This window comes from Clytia hemisphaerica, unplaced genomic scaffold (assembly GCF_902728285.1).
Source record: "Clytia hemisphaerica strain Z4C2 unplaced genomic scaffold, Clytia hemisphaerica genome assembly, whole genome shotgun sequence".
Classification (NCBI taxonomy): domain Eukaryota; kingdom Metazoa; phylum Cnidaria; class Hydrozoa; order Leptothecata; family Clytiidae; genus Clytia; species Clytia hemisphaerica.
In genome coordinates, this window is record NW_027103851.1 from 2,052,535 (window position 1) to 2,073,920 (window position 21,386).

Sequence of the window (21,386 nt, forward strand, 5' to 3'; positions counted from 1 at the left end):
AAAATAATTGGCCACCTCTTCATTCGACTAAATGTCGGGAGATAATGATTAAGTATCAAACGCTTTTAAATTTAAGTAGTTTTATCGAGAACGTTAGATTGATATTTATTCACAGGCTAAGAAAAACCAAAAGGATAAAATTTCTCAACAGAAAATTTCGAAAGCATCAGAAAGCAAAATGTCTATCCTTAGCCTCGTCTGAAATTAGATCTTTTTAATTTTTTTTTGCAAATGTTGAGCCATTCTTAAAAATATTCTTAAAAAAGAGAAAGGTGTAATTGAAGAATCAGGAAAAACTTGGAATGATACTTACATGAGGGGTGTAAACTGAACATGACATGCCGATTTCGAATCCAAACTCGATTTCTTAGCATTCTGAAAACGAAGAAGTAAAAGTCATATTTAAACAGATATATTTGACGTCAATATTTTCAAATTATAAAGCTACAGTGACGTCAATAATCTGGCTTCATGTTGTTAGGCCATACCCTTTCTTTTAAGTGTGTACTTATTCTTGCTACTCTGTGGAAACCACGTGAAAAAAGGAAAAATATTCCAGTTGATAAATTCAAAAATGCACTGTATATAAGCATCCGGGGGGTACTAGGGTTGGCGAATGAGGGGTATGTGCGGACGGGACCTCGGAAACCCGACCCTTAGAGAGACTGATTTTTGCTAAAAAGGTGACCCTTAGAGAGACTTTTTGAATTTTTTTTTTCGATTTTTGAAAAAAGTCATACCCTTAGAGAGACTTTATCACAATTTTTTCTCTGGAAATCAAAAAGTTTCCTAAAAATTCTGAATTTTCCGACCCTTAAAGAGACTTTGAAAGGTGAAAAAACCGACCCTTACCGTCCACACATACCCATCATCCATTTTTGCCTAAGTACTCCCCCCGGGTAAGCACCTCAAAACGAATCCCGATGAACCCCAAATCAGTGGTCATATAGGTGGAGAATTGACTCAAACTCAATTATAGACATGAAATCTCTCTGGTGATTCATTTTTCTTCAATAATTTTGAATTCAACGAAGATTTTGGTGTTAATCAAAATATTTTTGCCAGAGCTATATGCTCGAAGACAACCAAAAGTAACCAAAAGTAAGTACTGTTAAAGTAATTCGAGGTTGATTTCCATATTTTACATACCTGATGGACTGCAAACCTAAAGCGATAGACTTTAAACTTCTAAGTCAGGATGAGAAAACATATAATTGCAGCTCCTAATTGAAACATAAAAAGGTTTGGGTGAAGACCCATTTTTTATCATTTCGGAAGCTTCCGACCACTTTTGAAAGCGCGCAATCCTGCCACAGCTTTTCAATCCAAGGCTATCTCAGCCTCTAATCTCAGGCTATCCCAGCCTGTCCTCTGACTTTCCCAGTCAGGCGGGTGGAGGTTCCTCCCTCCACCACGTTTAACGGCTAGGTGGGTTAAACTTGCACATGAAACAGTTTTGTCTTCTAATTCGATTGTGGTCGGCTCCTCTGTTCACAAGGTTTTACTCAGTAACAATTTTTAGTTGTAATTTGACACACATTTATCGATGTTTTCATGATCGATGACATATCTAGATTATGTGCAATCATTATGTAAAATATAATTGGTCAGCCTAAGCTGAGCATTCAAATAGGTAAAATTTTCCAGTTCCATCATCATAAGACGGCAAAAAAAAAATCCGATTTTCCGATCTCACTTTGATTTCTAAACTTTCTTCCGATCGGGTTAGCTTTTTGGGTACTTTTAGCGTACGTTGTTTTTATAGATCATAATTTGCTCACTTTGATTTCTCAACTTTCTTCCGATCGGGTTAACTTTTTGGGTACTTTTAGCGTACGTTGTTTTAACAGATCATAATGTGGTGTTTCAAGAGGTAGGTGATAACTACTATCCGTATAGACGATGTTATCGTCCGTTACAATGATAGTAAAGGCGGGAAAATATGGCGGCATGGCGTTATGGCGGTATACGGGAAAAAAATCGGCGGGAGAGTTTCGAAGAAACGGACGATACCAATTTGGCGCATCTTCACTCAAACGATTTTGCCTGACTGACCTCTGAGAGAGGTCAGCGGGATTTTGAAAAACCACGGAAAACAGAGCAAAATTTCGTGAAGTCAGGAGGTGTGCTTTTGGACGTTTTGAGCGGGAATATCTTTTCGGATTTAGAAAACAAAACATCTCTCAAATGACGATAGAAAGAGACGAAGAAAAATGGCTGCTGTGGATGTACAATTTTCTGAGGCTTTTGAAGCTATTAAGCTGAAGTTTGGTCTTCCTTCTTTGAGGGAATATCAACTTAAGTTTTTTGAAATTTTTGCTGCAAATCCAAAACAGGATTTTTTCATTGGTCAGCCGACAGGAAATGGCAAAAGTCTTCTTTTCCAAGGCTTGCCATTCTTTTTGTCTAAACTTCCACCTCTTGAGGGTGGTTCATCAACAAGATTGGCCACAATTTCGCTGGTCATTGCCCCACTGACAGCATTGATTGAAGACCAGATTTCAATTTAAAAAAAGAAAGAGATCATAGCAAAACGCTTGTCTGAAGACCTGGTAAGTTTGGTGTTGCTGGCTGGGCTGACAACCCAGGACAACCCAGGGGTACTAATTACCCTTGCTTGTCGACGGGGTGCTCCACTGAGGCTCGAAAAATGTGTGAATGATTGACGCTGCCTGCCTGCCTGCTGGTGCTGTCCGTCCTTCGGAATAGAAGGGTAGCTGATGTTTAGACGAACCTATCAGACCTGGTAGACAGGGGTAGAAATATACCGTCAACGGCTCTAACTTGGGACGAGTGGTCATATCATGAGATGGTTGACTTTCTGGTCTGTATTGACAACAACTTTGCTTTATATTAGATTTGCGACTATGTTAGTTAGATGACTTTGGAGGTTCAGTGAAATGATGGCCGAATTGCTGTCCCAAGTTTTATCAGACTGTTGTTAGAGCTGTTGACGGTAGCAAAAGGGGCGAAAAAAGCGAACAACAGGGGGTCTTTCTTTTGAAGAGGGGGTCGTAAAACAATTCTTTCTTTTCTTTACTGATCACATTTCAAATAAATCACAGAGCTGACTAGACCATATAATTGCCATTCTATTATCTATTATCATGTGACTTAAAGGTACCTAAACAAAAGATTAATGAAATTTCCACTTCTTAGCTAAAAGGGCTGAGGTTTCATTATTCTCAAAGATTTGGAATACATTTGGTCATAACTTTTCTCAATCATCGTATGGACTTTTTGTTTTTGTACAGAGTTTGATTAAAATGAATATTTGAAAATACACATTAAATAGATTCAAAAATGGCTTCCATTTTGGATTTATTTGGCCAAAATTGACTGAAAAATCAAAAATGGCTTATCAGCTTCCCCTACGAAGACCAGTAGAACTAATTTAAAATTGCTGAATTTTTTATGAAATTGTTTTCCTTATATGAGTTACTAATACAAATATGAGTTACTATACAAAGTTTCAGCCCAAGTGGCCAAGTACTTCTTCATATGGCAATTTAAGTTTTGGCCGACTTGCGCTTTTAGGCAGAATGTGCAGTCACCATGGCTGTCTTGACCATATTTTTAGTCCAAAATTTTTGAATTCATTTCTTAAATAGAATTTTAGGAATGTACATAGGTTTAGCGGACACAGCAGAGAAAAATTCACTATGCAAGGAGCACCCCGGGGTGAGGAGGGTTAAAGACCAGTCAGCGATGACACTACAACAACTTTGCATCTTATTTTTTGTTATAGAGAAATTTTAAACATATAAAAATTATCATGCATGACTTCATGGAAAAGTATCTAACACATAAAAACATTGACAATTAACACAAACACGAGATTTACACATTATACACATACACAACTAACAGATAAGTAGTTTTCATAAATTTAAGTTTTGCATTGTTTACTGTCAACAGTTTCTAATTCCAAAACTTGTTCAAAAAGATTTTTATTTTCAACTCAAAAAGATGGTTGTAACATGGGGCAAGTCTATCTTTTGATATCATCTGCTGTAAGTCTTATTTCTGTTTAGAAGTTGAGTGAGCTGAATGATGTCCACGTCTTGTTTGTTTCACCTGAAACCATCCTATCAGATGTTGGGAGAAAGTTTTTGAAAAAGAAAGAATTCAATTCAAGATTATCAGCTGTTTTTGTGGATGAAAGTCACTGCATTGAAAAATGGTATGAAACTTTTGAAACGTTCTAAGATGAAGGGTATTATGAAGGGGTACTTTCACCACCTCTAATGAGCAGGTCAATTCAGAAGGAATCTGTATTTTAAAAAAATATAAAAAGTGGTGTTTTAATTTTCAGGACCAGAAGTTATTTTTTAGAGATGATAGTCACCCATATCCACACTAATTCATTTCTGTTAAAAGATAAGAAAAGATCATCCTTTTGACTCCAATTATCTATTAAATTAAGAAAAACACTGCACTATTATTGGCCAACTTGATACTTCAGGCGTACAAACTTTCCTGAGCAGAAACTTAAACTTTCACAGTTTTTGTCAATTTTTCCCTTTTTCCTAAAAGTTTATGCTCACAAAAGTTTGCACGCTTAAAGTATTGTTATTTTCACCACAAAGGGCACCAAGAACAAAATTTTATCAATGATACCTTAAGGGAACTAATTTTCGCAGAACTAGTTTTCACGGGAGCTAACTATATTTCGTGTTTTGGGGTGTCTACCGCGAAAATTAGTTCCACAAAATGGGAAATACTAGAAATCCTTAAAAACCCCTAGGAAAATAAAAGAATTTAGGCAAAAAGTGGGTGTCTACCGCAAAAATTAGTCTCCTTAAGGTATTTTTTTTATTATTTGCTAATTGAGTCTAAGTCACCATTTTAATTTTCTTACAGGGGTACATCGGACAATCCAAAAAAGGCTGCTTTTCGTCAGTGTTACTCAAGACTTGCTGAAATTCGGTCATTTGTGGCTCGTAGATTACCGTTTGTTGCAATGACTGCTACTGCAACCAAGTCTACGCGTGAATTTATTATTTCCAACCTTCAAATGATTACCCCAGAGTTGCTAATTATGGCACCTGGAAAGTCTAACATCACTTATTACGTTAAAAAAACAAAAAATTTAGATTGTGATACTTTATTTGCACCATTGATCAAAAATCTAAGAGATAATGGTTACAAAGCAGAGAGGGTCATTATCTTTTGTGACAGAAGCAGATTAAGAGACCTATATGACTCTTTTGAAAATGAATTCTACAATTATTATACGTATGATGAAAGACCATTTGCGATGTTTCATCGCACAACGAGACCAGAAATCAAGGAAAGGATAATCAAAGCCTTTCAAGACCCTGATGGTATGGTGAGAATTTTGATAGCCACCATAGCATCTTTTGAAAATGAATTCTACAATGATTATACGTATGATGAAAGACCATTTGCGATGTTTCATCGCACAACGAGACCAGAAATCAAGGAAAGGATAATCAAAGCCTTTCAAGACCCTGATGGTATGGTGAGAATTTTGATAGCCACCATAGCATTTGGAATGGGGATTGATTGCAAGGATCTACATCGAATCATTCATTTTGGGGTGCCATCAGATCTTGATTCATATTTCCAAGAATCTGGTAGAGCAGGAAGAGATGACGCTCAATGCTCTGCCTTACTACTGCTTTATCCACGCTGCATTTCTCGCTATGTGAAAAAGGATATTAGAGATTATGTGACAAACACTCAACGTTGTAGGAGAGAAATTCATCTTGAGGTTTATGATTCAAAACCAAGCAAAATACAACCAAAACATACATGTTGTGACTTTTGTCACCAAAGATGTGAGTGTGGAAATTGTGAATCACCTGAATTTTTAGTAGATCTTCTACAATCGAGAGACGAAATCGAACTGCCAGATAATGAACTTATTAATGATGAAGTAGAAGAACAAGTGGAATGCCGGGAGGGAGAATCAGAATCGGAACCAGAAATAGAGAATGATGAACACTAGAACTTTACCACATATGATATGCTAGAGGATGAAATATATAAAATTTTGTTTTTTGTATATTTCATTTTAGTTTGATAACAGCCAGTCAACTGTGGTCCTGGCAAATATATACATGGGTTGTTAGGTGCCTGTTGCATTTTGTCCATCAACTGTAGTTTATTTCCTTTGTCAACTAGGTTGATCTTGGCCAGTTATTACTGTGTGATGGACAAAATGTAAAGAATTCATACCTTACCCATCTTGAATAAGTAAAACATTGAATATTCAATTCATTGGTCTAATCCTGTAAGGCTCAAAAGACCTTTTGAGTTTTTACAAAATTTGTGAACTGGAAGTATGCCAGAGCTGGAATTGCCCTGTGAGCAAAGGGGTCAGGGTACTCTTTGGTGACAAATAAACGCCCCCTCCCCCCTGTTTATTAATTTTCGAAATATTTACAACTGTCAAAGGAAAGGTCCCTTATTTTGCTCAAAACAGCCTGATTTTGGCTTATATTTACCCTGAAATTTTCAAAAGTATAATTTCCAGCCCCTCCCGGCAATAAGGTCCCCCCGTTTATTAAAATTTGAAATTATTCCCACCCCTCTGTTTATTTGGCACCTAAGAGTAGTCTAATGTAATTAGCAAGACTTTATCAAGTGTACTTTTTTACTTCTTTTCTAAAGCCACATCCTGATAAACACTATACCAATCTTATTAAGCTCACATGTCAGCCTATTTTTTCTATTCATAATTTATCCAATTTATCATAACTGTTTCCTGTCCCTCTACAGCCTCTTCTATTGTATTTTCTTGAAAAATAATACTGTTTGTTATTGTTTTCAACCTTTCAGAATTTTATTTCATCTTCAATATTTTTTCATTTCATGATTTTTTTTGATTTGTGATTATTAGACAGATTTTTGAGAGATTCAATTTTCCTTTGTTTAAAATTGTTGTAGCAGTTGTGACAGAGAATCGAACTCAGATTTTTTTGTTTTTTTTAAACTGTCTTACTCTTTCTTACAGCATAAGTAGGAAAAGATAATTTCTAATGATTTTCTTCAGGAACTAAACATGATAGATATATTTTTGATATTATTTGTGTTATCTATCACAGGAGAAAAATTTAAAAATTGCCATGATTTTTTTGGAAATTTACAATGATAAGCTGCAATCTATCGATTCAAATTGAAATTTTAGCATTTATTTTACTTTTTGTTTCTGTGAAAAAATTGAAAAGGGATTTGAGATATTGAAAAAGTCAAATTCAATTGATCACAACACTCACGCTGCGAGAATACTCAGTCCATTGCTAGAGATCATGCAAATCACGAAGATTTACATACTTTTAAACTCTTGAACTTTTCTATCATGTCGGAGTATGTGAAAAATTGTCTTTGGTTTAAAAAAAGGCAAAAAATCTCTATTAGACAAAAAGCAGACGTAAAATCAAACAAAACAATGTTAAAAAAATTTGCAATATAATCAAAAACCTTGAGTACGATAACTAAAATTGAATTCTACATTTTCTTTAATGCAACACTATTTGAATAGGTCGCTGAAAAACAAACTTAAATCTTTTTTTCCAAACTAAAACACTTAAAAAGTAATAATGAGCAGAAAAATTCATGAATCAACAATATACAAAAATGTGAAAATACTGAAACTTTCAGATTCTAAATCAAATCATATCTAGAAAATAATCTTATTCATTTAAGATCTATCTGACTCCGAGTACCTTAAGGGAACTTATTTTGGCGGGAACTAAGTTTAGTGGATTTGGCAAATTTAGACAAAATTAAACACAAATTAAATATTTTGCTCACTTGCCAAAATAAGTCTCCGTCAAAATTAAAGTTTTTTGTTTTCTTGCTTAAATAATCCCTGAAATTCATCAAAATTGCTTAAAATAAGACAAATTAGAACAGATTTAGGCCATCATCCGCCAAAATCAGTTCCAACCACCAAAATTTAAAAAAACTTCATCATTCACCAAAATTAGTTCCCGCCAAAATAAGTTCCCTTAAGGTATCTAAAAAAAATGTATAAAATATGTAATAGTAATACAAACTATGGATATTCAAATAAATAACTGTATGAGTGACTGGGCAAAACTGCAACAACGTGTATATACAAAAATCTATAAAAAGTCTAAAAATAATTCAAATGGTTGTGAAAGGTCAATTAGTCTTGTATGTAGATGTCTAGACTCTTCCTATAAATATTCATACGTGTCCACTTCATTACAAGCTTTGTTACCCACTCCTTGTATTCTTTCTCCTTTATCTTCTCAAACATTTCATGCTGGAAAGATGGAAATTTTTGATGAGATCTATTGCCTTTAAATTTGAACAGTTGTTTTTCTTCGAATTGCTTTGAAAGCTCCAAAATATCCCCTTTCTAGTCTGGTTTTACATGTCTCCCGCTTCCATGCCTGACTTTAACCTCTGAATCAAACCTATCTGTGATATCCTTCACAGAATGAACTTTTACTAATGAATTAAAATATTTTTAAATTTTAGTCCATCTGGAAGCTTCTTTACAATAATCAATCGTCTGGTGACACGGGCACCCTCTTTCAGGCTAGAAATTTCCTTAATGCTCGGGGAGTTAAAGCAGACCCAATGAAAGCTGTGAATGATTGCGAAGACCTCTTGATTAAGTATTCAGAGGCACTTTTATTAGCTGCTTACAAACAAGCAAAAGCTGATAACCGTTGGTTCTGGAAAAAAATGGTTCATGAAAAATCTGAAAAACTTTTCAAACAATTTGTAAGTACACTTGTCAGCAAGTTCTTACCCAGCATGCCATTTGTTACCAGTAACAGTGATGGTTCAGATCACATCTTAAATTATTCCAAAAATGCCCTCTTTATGGGATACCTAGCTAAGAACTTTATTAACGCAAGAAAATATGGTGATGGAGAGAGAATAATTAGACTCCATAAATGGCTAGTACTGTGTTTCAAAACTACAAGCAAATCTAAGTATGCTTTTTACACTTTGCAACTCTTGGCCCAGATTATCTTTTACCTCCTGCCCTCGCACACGAGCTGATGTGGAATCGCTCAGTGAACAATAGAGGGTTCCCATCAACAAATTCTGAGCTTGATCGAGAATTGGAGCATAGAAATAAGTACGCTAAAAAGGAATTTGGAAGTATGGAAGGGAACCTGACAGAGAAGAGTATTAAAAGGGTCAGCGAGTGTTATCAAGAAGACAAAATACAATGTGGGTAGTCCTAATGAAAATACTCAAAAGAATTAATTTTTGTTTTTGCTTTCATTCTAGTTAAATTGAGACCCTGAATTTGATTACGATTCAGCTAATTCCAGGTTTAGATTTTGCTCTTAAATTGTTCTTACTTGTTGCAATTTTTCAGCCTTCTGTTCTTATAAAAAGAGGGTGAAAATTAATTTTAATTACCCCAAGGTAGTTTCCGTATGTGTGAAAATCTGCTAGTGAAGGAATGAATCCTTCGAATCTCTTAGATGAGGTGTTACCATCTCGATGCTCCAATTGAACATTTGGAGCTCGTTCAACAGTTTTCAAATCACCAATGAAAAAGGTTTTCAGCTGATGGTCACTTCCATTCCCAGGAACGAACTGATAAGCATGCTCAAAAATTTCAAACATTCCTTCACTTGATGTCTCATCACAATTCAAAATCCCTAAAAGGATACTAATGGACAAAAGGTTATTTTAGTATGTATGTGTGTGTGTGTGTTCCATAAAATATACCCACTTAAACTCTGAGAGAAAATACGTAAAAAACAAACAATGGCTGCAAATTATTGTACACAATTTTTTCGTTATCTTATAGAAAACAATTCTTTAAATTTCGCAAGTTTTGCAAAAATTTGGCTTATTTTTTTGAAAACAAGGGAAACATGTCTAAAAAACTTTATTTTTGTGAGGAAAATCCAAAGGTTTTTAAAATTTTTGCAAGGATTAATTTTCGTGAATTAAGGGGAAAAAATTGTCTCGAAATACGATCCCCGCGAAATTAAAATTCCCTTAAGGTATTTATTTGTGTGTATGTGTAACCCTTTATGCTTTGTTATAAGGGAATGGAATAAATAATGGTAACTCTGGCAAGTCCATGAAAAGAGAAAGCACAACAAAAATAGTGTAAATGAATGTACAAGACTCAAAAGGTTTGAAAGTTGAAAACCTGATGTGAAAATCCCAAATATTAGATCAATTTAGTCATGAATTTTTCCTGCTAAAGCAGGGTTCAAAAGTGATTACAAAAAATAGATAAGTTTGATGTATTAAGGCAGATTTAATGATTACTTTTCTTTTTAAAAGGTCCAATTTTGTTGAATGTAATACTACGTGACTTACAATGGTTGATTTCTTTTTTGTAAATTCCATATATGGATGAGGAATACATGTCTTGGTACTTGATTTTGCCCATGAAAGTTCACCAATCAAATTTACAAGATCTTTTGCAACTAAAAACTCAAATTCTTCAACAAGGTTCTTCCTGTCTGAAGCAGTTGGAATGTAATTTTCCTTGTTGATTTCTTGGGGATTTTGGGGTAGTTTTGCTGGGATTCCAAACAAATGAGAAGGGGTTTGTACTCTGTTCAAAACTGCAATTGCATTGAACATGTTCAACATTGTGTTTTGATTAGATTTCGTCATGTGCCTGGTTCCAATTAGCTTGTTCAAATTATCACCTGATCAATTAAATAGAATAAACAGGTACTGCATATGAAAACGAATTTAATAGAATTACAACATCAGGGCATTGCGATTCTTCAAGATTTTCAGACTTGGGTCTAGTATAATTCAAATAATTTTATGTTACATCATCCCACCTATTATCTAGCTGATTATTAGTTTAGCTCCTATGGCAGAGTTGACATAATTTTTTTACCTATGTACATGAATTTTGATAAGAAACGGATACTGAAATCAATCTCTTTAACAGGAGTTGTTGGATCTACATGGATTGTTGACTCGTTATCAATTTGCCAGCTCTCGTAGTGAATCAAGTAGTCGTTGTCTTCTTGGTCATCAAGATCTTCGTTGGGTGGTTCGCCAAGTTTGAACAAATCAAGGGGGAGCTTTGATCCTTGAACATCATAATCATCAACATTGCTATTCAAAATCTGTACTGTATTTGCTTTCGCAGCTGAGTTGTCCAGGAAACTGACATCAAGGTCTTGAATAAATTTTGAAATATAAGATAATTTCCTTTATATACCAAATGCTTAGGTTATCCAGTTATCAGCAGAGCCTATTGTTCAATCTATATATTTAATAATTACTAAAAATCTTTAGTGGAGTAAAATCATTTTCTTAAATACCTTAAGTGGATAATTTCATGTGGACTTGTTAAATTCCCAAAAATTCCACGTGGATTAAATTTTGCGAATGAAAGGTCTTCAAAATTTTCCTGTGGATTAAATTTTGCGAAAATGGCCAAAATTTGCAAAAATTAATCCACGCAAAAATTTATCCACTTAAGGTAATCACTTTATAAAAACTTTGCTCTAGGTTGTCCTATAGTAATTAGTTTTTAGTAGTTTTTAATAAGTCACCCTACCATCAGAAAGTGTAAATTTTGATAACTCGTCATTGATCATAGGAATATCATCCTCGATTGCTCCGATTTCTTTAATCATTCCAAGACAATCGTCAAGATCACTCTAATAAAGTGCAATCAATTCTTAGAAAACAAATCTTTTCTTAGAACTTCATTTTAACAACAAAAATGCACAAAATGTTGGCGATTCTGTAAGCCAGAAAATAAAAAAAGTAATTGCCTTGCTTTATTTTAGACTTTAGTCTCTTTAACTTTTCATTTATTCAAACCAAACTAATGGGAATTACAGGAAGAGATTTCAGTCCTTCAGTATGAGAAATTGAATTCAACGTTATTGGATGACCCAATAAATAAACAATTGCAAACCTTTGAGGTTTTAACCCACTCTTTGACAGGATCAAGAAAAGATTTTTCCAATTCAAATTGTTTTGAAATCACTGTGTTGTAAGATACCGACATAGACAGCGAGTTGAGACGATTGATACATAACTTATCAGCATCGCCGTTCTTCAGTATTAAACCAATAATAGAGGGGAAAAGATTGCAATGCCAACTGCGGCAATTTAATAAAATATTGAGAGATGTCAGAATAGATGGCCTCAAAGACTGTTTAGTTTTCAGTTTATTTCTTCCAATTCTTGGATTTGTTCCGATATTTTCAATAAATTTGAGTGTGCATGGAGCCTTTGTTGATGCGTCCTTGTATTGTGAATCGAATTTAAAATCTTTTAGATGAATTGAATCCGTGACTTGTGAATTGAAAAATTTAGACTGAGACAATTTTTTGACCTCTGATGAGATGGTTTTCGAAAGGAGTTTTGATGATATTTCATTAAATTCATTAGGATGGTTAGCATGGAGTGAATATAAAACATTTGCAACTTTTCCGTCTAACAAAGATTTAATGATTTTAACTTTTTTCCTTGATAGTGACCAATCTTCCTTCGTTGTTTCATATTCCAAAGTGACCTGAAATCATGGTGTATTTATTTGACATGAAGGAACACAAAACAAATAAATTTAACGACCAAAAATTACTTTTAACTTTTAAAAAGGATTTAAAAAGGTTCAAGAAATCTATGTGGTTTCATTTTGAGTCTAGTATTTTGCAGATAAAATAAGAAGTAATAATCACTGAATTTTAAAGGAAATAAGAACATATCAAATGTTATTTCATTCAACATAAAAATAACATATGCTATCATCATGCTATTATTGAAAACTAGGCCTATCTTATACTTACTTTACACTCCTTTTCTTGCAAAGTATTATTGGCAAATGGTAAAACGTCTGATGAAATCTCTGTATCACTAGTTCCATCAACCTCCAACTTTTTCCTAGAGCTAGACTGGCCACCACCATCCTTGGACATTCTTTTTGACTTGCAAATCACAAATGCTTCCTTCACTTTGGTCTGATTCCTTCTGAACTTTTCCAGCTGCTCTTCTCGTTTTAAAGAGATGAAGTGTATTTGTCGGTAGCATTTTCGACAAACAATTTTCAAGTCTAATCTACCAAACTGAGAACCGATGACATCTTCAATCTCTTTACAGACGTCTGTTTTTTCTGCATTTTCAGACGTGGACTTGTATAGTTTTCTCCTGTAGTAAGGATCTAGGATCTTTTCAGAGCAAAGTGCGCAACAATGTTCTGATGCCACCGAATCAAGATGGTAAATTGTCTTAATGGGTGTTTTTGGCTCTGCAGGGTCTTCTGTGTCTGCCATATTCAAAGGAACTGAGATCTGAATAAATTCTGATTACATTATTTCTATCTAGAACTAAAGTAATTGAAATGTTATATCTACTAATGCAGTTATAAAGATTGGAAATTATACCTGATGAAAGATCTTTATATCGATCCAGTCTAAGCCAAATTTCATTCATGAATTCATGATAATAATCCCAGGATCATCCATTTTCTTCTTCAAAAGATTTCCCAAAAAAATATCGATACGGTTTTTCATTTCAATCTACCAAATGGCGAAATTAAGAACCCAGCTGTCCCGATTTATAAACTTCAAAGTATGAATTTACCCCCTGAACACAGCTGTAAAAATACATTTTTTCCCAACAACGCCGAATTGGTATCGTCTAGACTGTTAGCACCACCGCCACTGTTTACTCCGCCCCGAAAATTTTTCCACCCTGGGCGGTATTCCCTCTTCCAAATTATTCCCTTTTACAGTGACCTAAGTCTAGACGATAGGATCGTCTACTATCCGTATATCTAACACTCCTTCTACTCCTTTTCCTTTCCTATCTTTCTTCTGTATCTTTGCTTCTACTGACTGTTTGAGACTTAGTTTCTCATTTCTGACTAAGTTTTGATACCTGTCAATCATTTTTCGACCAATCAAATCATCGCACCGGGTCGGATTCGAACCACCACTAAAGAAAGACCTTCGGTTTCGGAAGCCATCACGCTATCCGTTGAGCCACACTCGCACAACAGAGGACAAAATTTGAAAATACTTATAGAATGACAAAAAAGACGGGGGTAATGTTATTATAATATGGGTAAAAGTACCCCTTTTTTAACCTGACTGAAATTCGAGCCGTTACTAGCAACCCTGCGGGGCCCAAGGCGCCGAGTATGCACCCGGCACAGTGACAAGCCGTTACTAGCAACCCTGACCCTACCTAACTGTTAATGACCCAATATCCCCTGAAAACGGAATTACGGATAGGAGAAAAAATCGTGTTAGATCTACGGATAGTATATATCACTTTCCGTTTCAAGATGGCGGCTCAAGCGATAGTCAGATGTGATAAAAGTCAGTGTTGTACCAAAGTATTTCCAGTACTAGTGTATATGTATAAGAATTGCGAAGCGATTCAGGCAAGTCACTCAATTCGCAAGTTGCAAGCAAAATATCAATAGGGTCACACACTAGAAATTAGGCTTTCCCAGAAAAAATTTGAGTATGTGGGGTGGAGGATATAACAATTTTCAGTGATTTACCCCCCCCCCCCCGGACAAAGTGACTTTTGGCCCCCCGGAAAGCAGGTTTTACCCCCAGACAAGCATCAGTTGACCCCCCGGACAACCCAAATTACTCCCGGACAGAGCAAATTTACCCCCAGGACAAGGCAAATTTTTATGATTTTTGGCTACCCCACCGGACAATATATCCTCCACCCCCCATGTGCGAACATTTTCTGGAAGAGCCTATTGCAAGTTAAAATAGATTCATAATCAATTCGTAAATGTAAACCCCGCGAAACCCCGACAACTGCTCAGGTTCAGGAAGAGCGAGCCTCTTTAGAGATGTACTCAAACACTTCAGGTGTACAAACTTACGACGTTTACTTCTACGGATCTGAGGAAAATTATATGATTTTTTTCATTAATCGTTGTGAAAAGTTCAATAATCATTTGTCCGCCCTGAGCCTTGAGTATTTTTATTTCTTAGTTTTTGTTTTAGACTCGTTTTACTTCCGGTTTCGAACTCCTTGCGTTCAAAATCGAACTTTCGAATCTTTCTAATTTTAAATTTCGAACGTTCGAATAAAAACAACAATCGAAAGCTTTTTTCCTAACATAAACACCCCTGTGTCATGACCCGCTGGCAAACTTGGCAAAATTTCGTCCCGGGAGGGAAAATACTGTACCTCTCTAGCCTCTTCAAAAGGTCTTCTTTGCAAAGAGCCCAAAGAATAAAAAAAAAGTCAAACAAACTTTAAACATCACTCGGTTTATTGAGACAGGGATGTGAAATACAGAGGATATCAAGACTAGAGTTTAATAGAAATAAGTTGACTTATGTAGTTTCAAAATTCAATAACCATATTAATTAGGAATATTGTATCATTTTGCATCGTAAATTCTGAAAAATTTAACAAAGTTCTAAAATTATATCTAAACTATTAGCGCTGTAAAATCCTGAGATAAAAATAAAGAAAACCAGATTAAAAAAACTTAGATATAGCAAGTATTCTTCAACGATTCCACTAAATAAAACCCGGTTAGTGTAAAACGCAGATCACAGGTCACAGGTCACGGGTCACAGGTCAGTGTTGACAGGTCAGCGTTGATTACTGCGAAACACAAAAAAAATGTTTGAAAAACAGTTGTTAATGTCAATGATATAATTCCAAAGGTATTTTATTGATCTAGAACTATTTTAAAGCTAAAAATCATCCCACGTGTTTACCACGTGATTTCGCGTTTTATGCCGTGTATAACACGGACCTGTGATACTTGTATTATATATTACATCTATATCACACATGCAAAAAAGTTATCCTTTCAATGTTATACGCATGTTACGAATGTTATATACAAAGAATAAAGAAATATTCGAATATCGATCTCACCTTTGCCTTATACAGCCCCTAACAGGAAAATAGCTATTTCACAATCACTAATGTCATATCTCATTTTATCTCCTGCATCACCTTGGGTATGATAACAAGAATTGATGAAAATAGCGTCAATGGGATTATTATTTTATAAATGTTTTATTATTTTTATCCCCTGCTTCGTATTTTTGATAAAATGACGTCACTATTTTCATCTCTCTAAAACAGCTCTCTTGGAGTATTTATTGTTTTCAAAACCTGTCAATCTATATCCACTTGCAGCGTTGGCATCCTATTACGCATGATAGATATTTTATTGTTAATTGGTGTACAAAACCTCATACTTCGAGATAACATCATTATTTACATAATTTAAGTGTCATTTGTTGTCAATTTTTGGGGTTGATGATTTGTCGTTTAAGTCTTCTAAATACCATATTTTGATATTACATTTCCATTACATCTATTATTTTCAGGAACTTTTGTTATGAGTTGTATGTTATGGGTTGTATGTTACGAGTGCGTTACAGTTTTCCGGTCTGTAATTTGTATGACCTGTGACCTGTGACCCGTGACCTGTGACCTGTGACCTGTGTTTTACACTAACCGAATAAAACCTCAAAATTTTACTGACTGTGATTTTTTTCAAAGTTGGGAAACTCTTATCTTAAGTTTGCTGGAGGCAAGTACTTGGCAGTCTTTTACCCTCTTACTCGAGTTGTTGACAAACAGGAGCAAATTCTTCACATAAAAGTAAAAAATCTGTGACTTTTTCTCGGCTGTAGCACAGGAATTTAAAACAGTTAAAATGCATTCATAAACATAATGTCATGTTTTGTCGTTGTATTTCGACATTTTACAAGTCATTACAGTACCATTAATCATACCATTATACCAACAATAAAATCCTTTATAATACAGTCACATGTCAATGTTCTATATCTCTGACCATCGATGCGTATTCATAAAAAACAAACAACCAAAGAGCCCACATCATCGAGGGTCGGTCAAGCCAAAATTCAAAAACAACGACAAACAAAATTTCTCCTTCCACTGAATAAGGGGAGGAATAAATTCTTCCAGGTTAGCCATATCCAAAAGCGCAAAATGTTTTTGTTCCCATCAATTCAAAACATACAACATAACAAGTCCAGTGATGCTCACTTCAACATACTACCAAGATTCAATCTAAACCAAAAGGAATGGCTTTCCCACCATATGTATACAGTTCATTTCTTCAGCTTAGATCCTCTTCTTGCAATGAAGCAACAACTCTGTTGAGCCTTGCCTGTCGATGAAAGAATAAAAATTCGATCTTCTTTCTTCTCATTCCTCAAGTTCAGCTGGTTTCTTCGTTTCTTTTCATCAAGCACCATCTCTTTTCAAAACACCAATCTCTCTTTTCAAAACAACAATAAATATTTGTTTGTTGTTTTTAGTTCGAATTCGAATTTGGAAAAGTTCGAAAGCCCTAAGCTCGAGTCAATGCAATGACTTCTTGAAAAATGAGCGCCATTTGAACGCTTTTGAACGCTTCCAGCCCGCGCTGATTTTCCGATCTCTTCTTTAGATTTCCTAATTTAAACCTTAAGGAGATAAAAACAAGGCTTATCTAGTACCGGTAACCACGTGTATTATCTCCGTAGCTTTTAAGAATTGGTATATCTAAACGCACGAGGCGACACTTTTTGAAAAAAACGAATCTAACCATCCGTAATTCCAGGTCTCTCCGCCGCGATTCTAGGTTTGATCTAAGGAAGGGCGGACGGCTTTCTCAATCATTTCTGCGTTTGAAAGATTGGATATATATAGTAATTTTTCATTTGCGCTCCCCAGCGTAGGTGAGATTTAAAGGTACATATACACGATAGCAAAACTGCTTCGCTCATGTATATTCGCTTCGCAATAAATCTGTTGCAAGCTTCAATTTCTGTCATTTATTTTTTAACTCGGCAAATCAAACACATGATTTTCATCAAGGGGACTCTTTTTCTATATCTTTTGAAGCTTTAAAGCCGTTTGCTCAAGTTTTTGTTTATGTTGAATTTTCTGATACTTTTTAATTTTATTGCCGTTTTTGCAATAAAAACATATTTTTCTTGTTTGCCTCTAGGTGGGATTGATGGTGTTATAATGTTATTGGAATTTGATAAAGTTTACAAAAGTACAGCTACTGTCTAAATTTGATAAAGACTGGATGCAATTGTGCTTTTTTGGACTAAAAGGCGAATCGCAAAAAATTGTTTGGTTCCCGTCATTTCTACTTTAAAAAGTGGGGGTCGTTCGGTCATTCGGTTGAAAATATTTTTCTTTTAAGAAGCAGCTACATCTTGTTGAAAGGGAATCCGTCGTGTGGACTGATCCGAATTAAGAAATTGAGAAACCGTGGATAAACTGGTTTTCCGTTTACTCTCCATTAGCATGTGGTGGCTCGCTACTTCGATTTGAAAACACAGACAACAGAGCGTGCAGAGGTCGACAGTGGAAATCCAGCAAAGCAGCGGAAAAGCTTTCCGACTCTCCAACTCTACCTGCTGACCGTAAATCAGGGTCGGTCAGATGACGGGAACCAAATGATGACATCACATCTCCTATTATTGGACTTGCAAAATTATGACAAATGGTCTTTGGAATTTGATCAATTATATTAATATTAATATATACAGTTCTTGTTGAAATTGATCAAACTATTTTTCATGCAGTTCCGGACGCAGATTGTGTTTTTCTAACCTTTCCTAACTTTGGCGCACGTTTTGACCGAATAATGGAATGAAAAGCGATAACAGTTTATACATATCTCTTATCAGACTTGCAGAAAGCGGACTGCAGAAAGTTATGAAAAATGGTTTCTAGAATTTAATGAATTATATCGCCAAGTTGCACAACAACAGATCCATCTGGTCTTCATTTAACATTGTTTTAAAGTTTAAAAAACACTGCCAGTGCTTGGCACAGAAGAGAGGACTCCCAGTTGAAATTAATTGCTACTTCGCTACCTTGTTGAATTTATTTATTATGGTCGTGTGTTTATTCCGCTAAGGCGGTAAGGCGATCGCCCAAATTCATAGACCAATCAAAAGGGAGTTTAAAGCAAAACGGGGGAAAAATGAGCTTCCCCGCATAGTTATGAATTTTAAGTTTTGCTTTCGATTATCATTTGCGACTAAACTACAAAATTTATTTACGCAGACTGGATGCAAATTATGTTTTTCTGACCTTGCCAAATTTTGGCTTTGACTGAATAGCAGTCAGTATTTACGTACCTCATTGCCCTTGCAGACAACTGATAAATGGTTTCTGTAATTTGACCAAGTCTACCAAAATACAGTTCCTGTTGAAATGTTATAAATATGAACTTAACGTTTTGTAAAGTTTTTGATGCAAATTGTGTTTTTCTGGAGTTTGCGCTTTGTGACTTAAACTTTGTAGCTTGTTAGTTTAAAGTGAAATTGGAGTTTTATCAAGTAAAACAAAAAGTACAGTTTCTGACGTTTTGGCAATTTTCTTATTTATTTCTAGTATAACACTTTGGTCAGATATGGATATTGTCTACATCGAACAGAAAAAATGTATCATAACTGACTGGAATGAAATTAACAAAAAGTTTAATTACACTATGTTTCTCTTTTATTTTATAGTAGTGAACTATAGCTTAATTGTTTGATGTCATAAAAACAGTGCTACAATGCTAAAGAGAAGTATACTTTGAATTTCTCGTGGGGGGGGGGGGACGTGTGAAGGAGCTCTCAGGCTTGTTATCAAATGTTTCACATTTTGTACATTACAGTATTCAACATTTTTAGTCTACTCTGTTTCAGTACATCTCTTACATCTGTTAACCCACTTATTAAAGCTATCTAGCTAAGCTCTATTGGCTGACCTTCCAGCCTCGGCTGGTTTATTTTAATTGATTTTCAGTTCATCTATTCCCAAGATAATTACTTCGCACTTTTAACGACTTTAAAATCAACAATCATCGTTCGTTACAATTCATTACACATCGTGTCTTAGACGATTCCAATTTCAGATAACTTGAGCTCCGACGCAGATGATTGAAATAGTCAATTCTTCGTGTGCTTCAACTTCACAAACTTCGCCAATCCTAGTGGTGATAAGATTTATATGAGAGTAATCGTCACGAAAAGCGCTAATAAAATATCGAAAAATGGAGATTCCCAAGATTGGCGAAGGTATCTTAAATCTTAGTTAAAAAAAATCTCTTTGATCTTTCTTTTTTTTCTTTTGTTAATTGCTTACGTCATCGATGACGATATTTCTCATGTTGAAAACACACGGATTTTACAAAGCTGACTAAGGGTCCTGGGACTTGAGTGTATGTTACAGTGCCTTAGTCATCACTCAGAGGACCCTTAAGATATCATAGGTGCATACTTTATACCTAGAACATTGATGTAGATCTTTCTTGAGCATATGTCATTTTCATTTGCTGTAGCGTTTATTAAGTAAGTTCAGTGTATTTTCTGATAAGTTCTGGTAGCTCTTACAGAGAACTAATAAAAAACTATTAAAAAAAGAAACTCTGCCGCATAAACTTCTTGCTTTCTCTTTCCAAAAGAGAATCCCCCCAATGTTCTGCGGTATAAGGTATGCACCATTGATATCATAATCCACCAATAGCTAATGACTAAGGTTTATAACATATAGCTAAGTGGATGGTTCCTTAGTTCTTATCCCTCAGAACACTTGATACATTTAATAGAACTAATCATGAACAATCATTTATTAATACTGTTGAATATACAATATATCATAATCCTGTGCTCATAACCATTATATATAAAACACGGGAAATTTTTAGAGAAACTCTGCCGCAAGAACTTCTTGCTTTCTCTTTCCAAAAGAGAATCCCCCCAAAATGCTCAAATTAACAAACTTGTAAAATTATTGAAACTTTCCATACGTACTAAATGATATCAAAACTGTTTCTCTACAAAAGATAAATCACTTCATACTTACAAAAAATAAATCACTTCAAACTTACATCAATTTTAAATACACTTAGATCACTTCATATTTATAACAATTTTAAATATACTTGAAAATGTTTTGCATTGACACCAACATATAATTAATCTAAACAGATGTTTTTGACAAATTTAAACTACACGTTTTTTTTTTTATAAGGAACACGTTTATAAGGAACTCGAGGCTGAAAATGGTTCAAAAAATAAGGAATTGTTAAGGAACTGCTCAGGCTGAGAATAAGTGGATTTGAAAATAATGTACCTTATTGGGACTAATTTGACCAAATTTTGATCTTTAAAGGGGCAAAAAGTTCAAAATTTCCTATGTAGTAAGGAACTCGATAAGGAACTTTGAGACTGAAATTCTCTGTAAAAATAAGGAACTCCAGGCTCAGAGCAAAGTTAAGGTTCCTTATAAAAAAAAAAACGTGTACGAGCAGAAAGAAATCAAATGAATAAATATGCATCCATCATCAGAGGAAGAAGACTTAGCCATTCCTGCATATATTTTAATTTTTTTGTAGTAAGCTGTTATTTGGTCATGTCTGTTATATTTTTATTCGTTGCAGTACGTACTCAAATAGC

General features: G+C 34.8%; 1 protein-coding gene and 1 long non-coding RNA gene across 2 annotated transcripts; both read left to right on the forward strand.

Annotated features, from left to right (window-relative positions):
- The first annotated feature begins 2,199 nt into the window (after window positions 1–2,199).
- On the forward strand, window positions 2,200–5,354 carry LOC136807755 (uncharacterized). Its single transcript, XR_010846716.1, has 3 exons — window positions 2,200–2,552; window positions 4,035–4,183; window positions 4,864–5,354. It is a non-coding gene; the product is annotated as an uncharacterized lncRNA (long non-coding RNA).
- Window positions 5,355–5,413: 59 nt separating this feature from the next.
- LOC136807832 (ATP-dependent DNA helicase RecQ-like) lies at window positions 5,414–5,974 on the forward strand. Its single transcript, XM_067064454.1, has one exon. It carries the CDS (start codon window positions 5,414–5,416, stop codon window positions 5,972–5,974), a length of 561 nt encoding a protein of 186 aa, XP_066920555.1.
- Window positions 5,975–21,386: the final 15,412 nt, after the last annotated feature.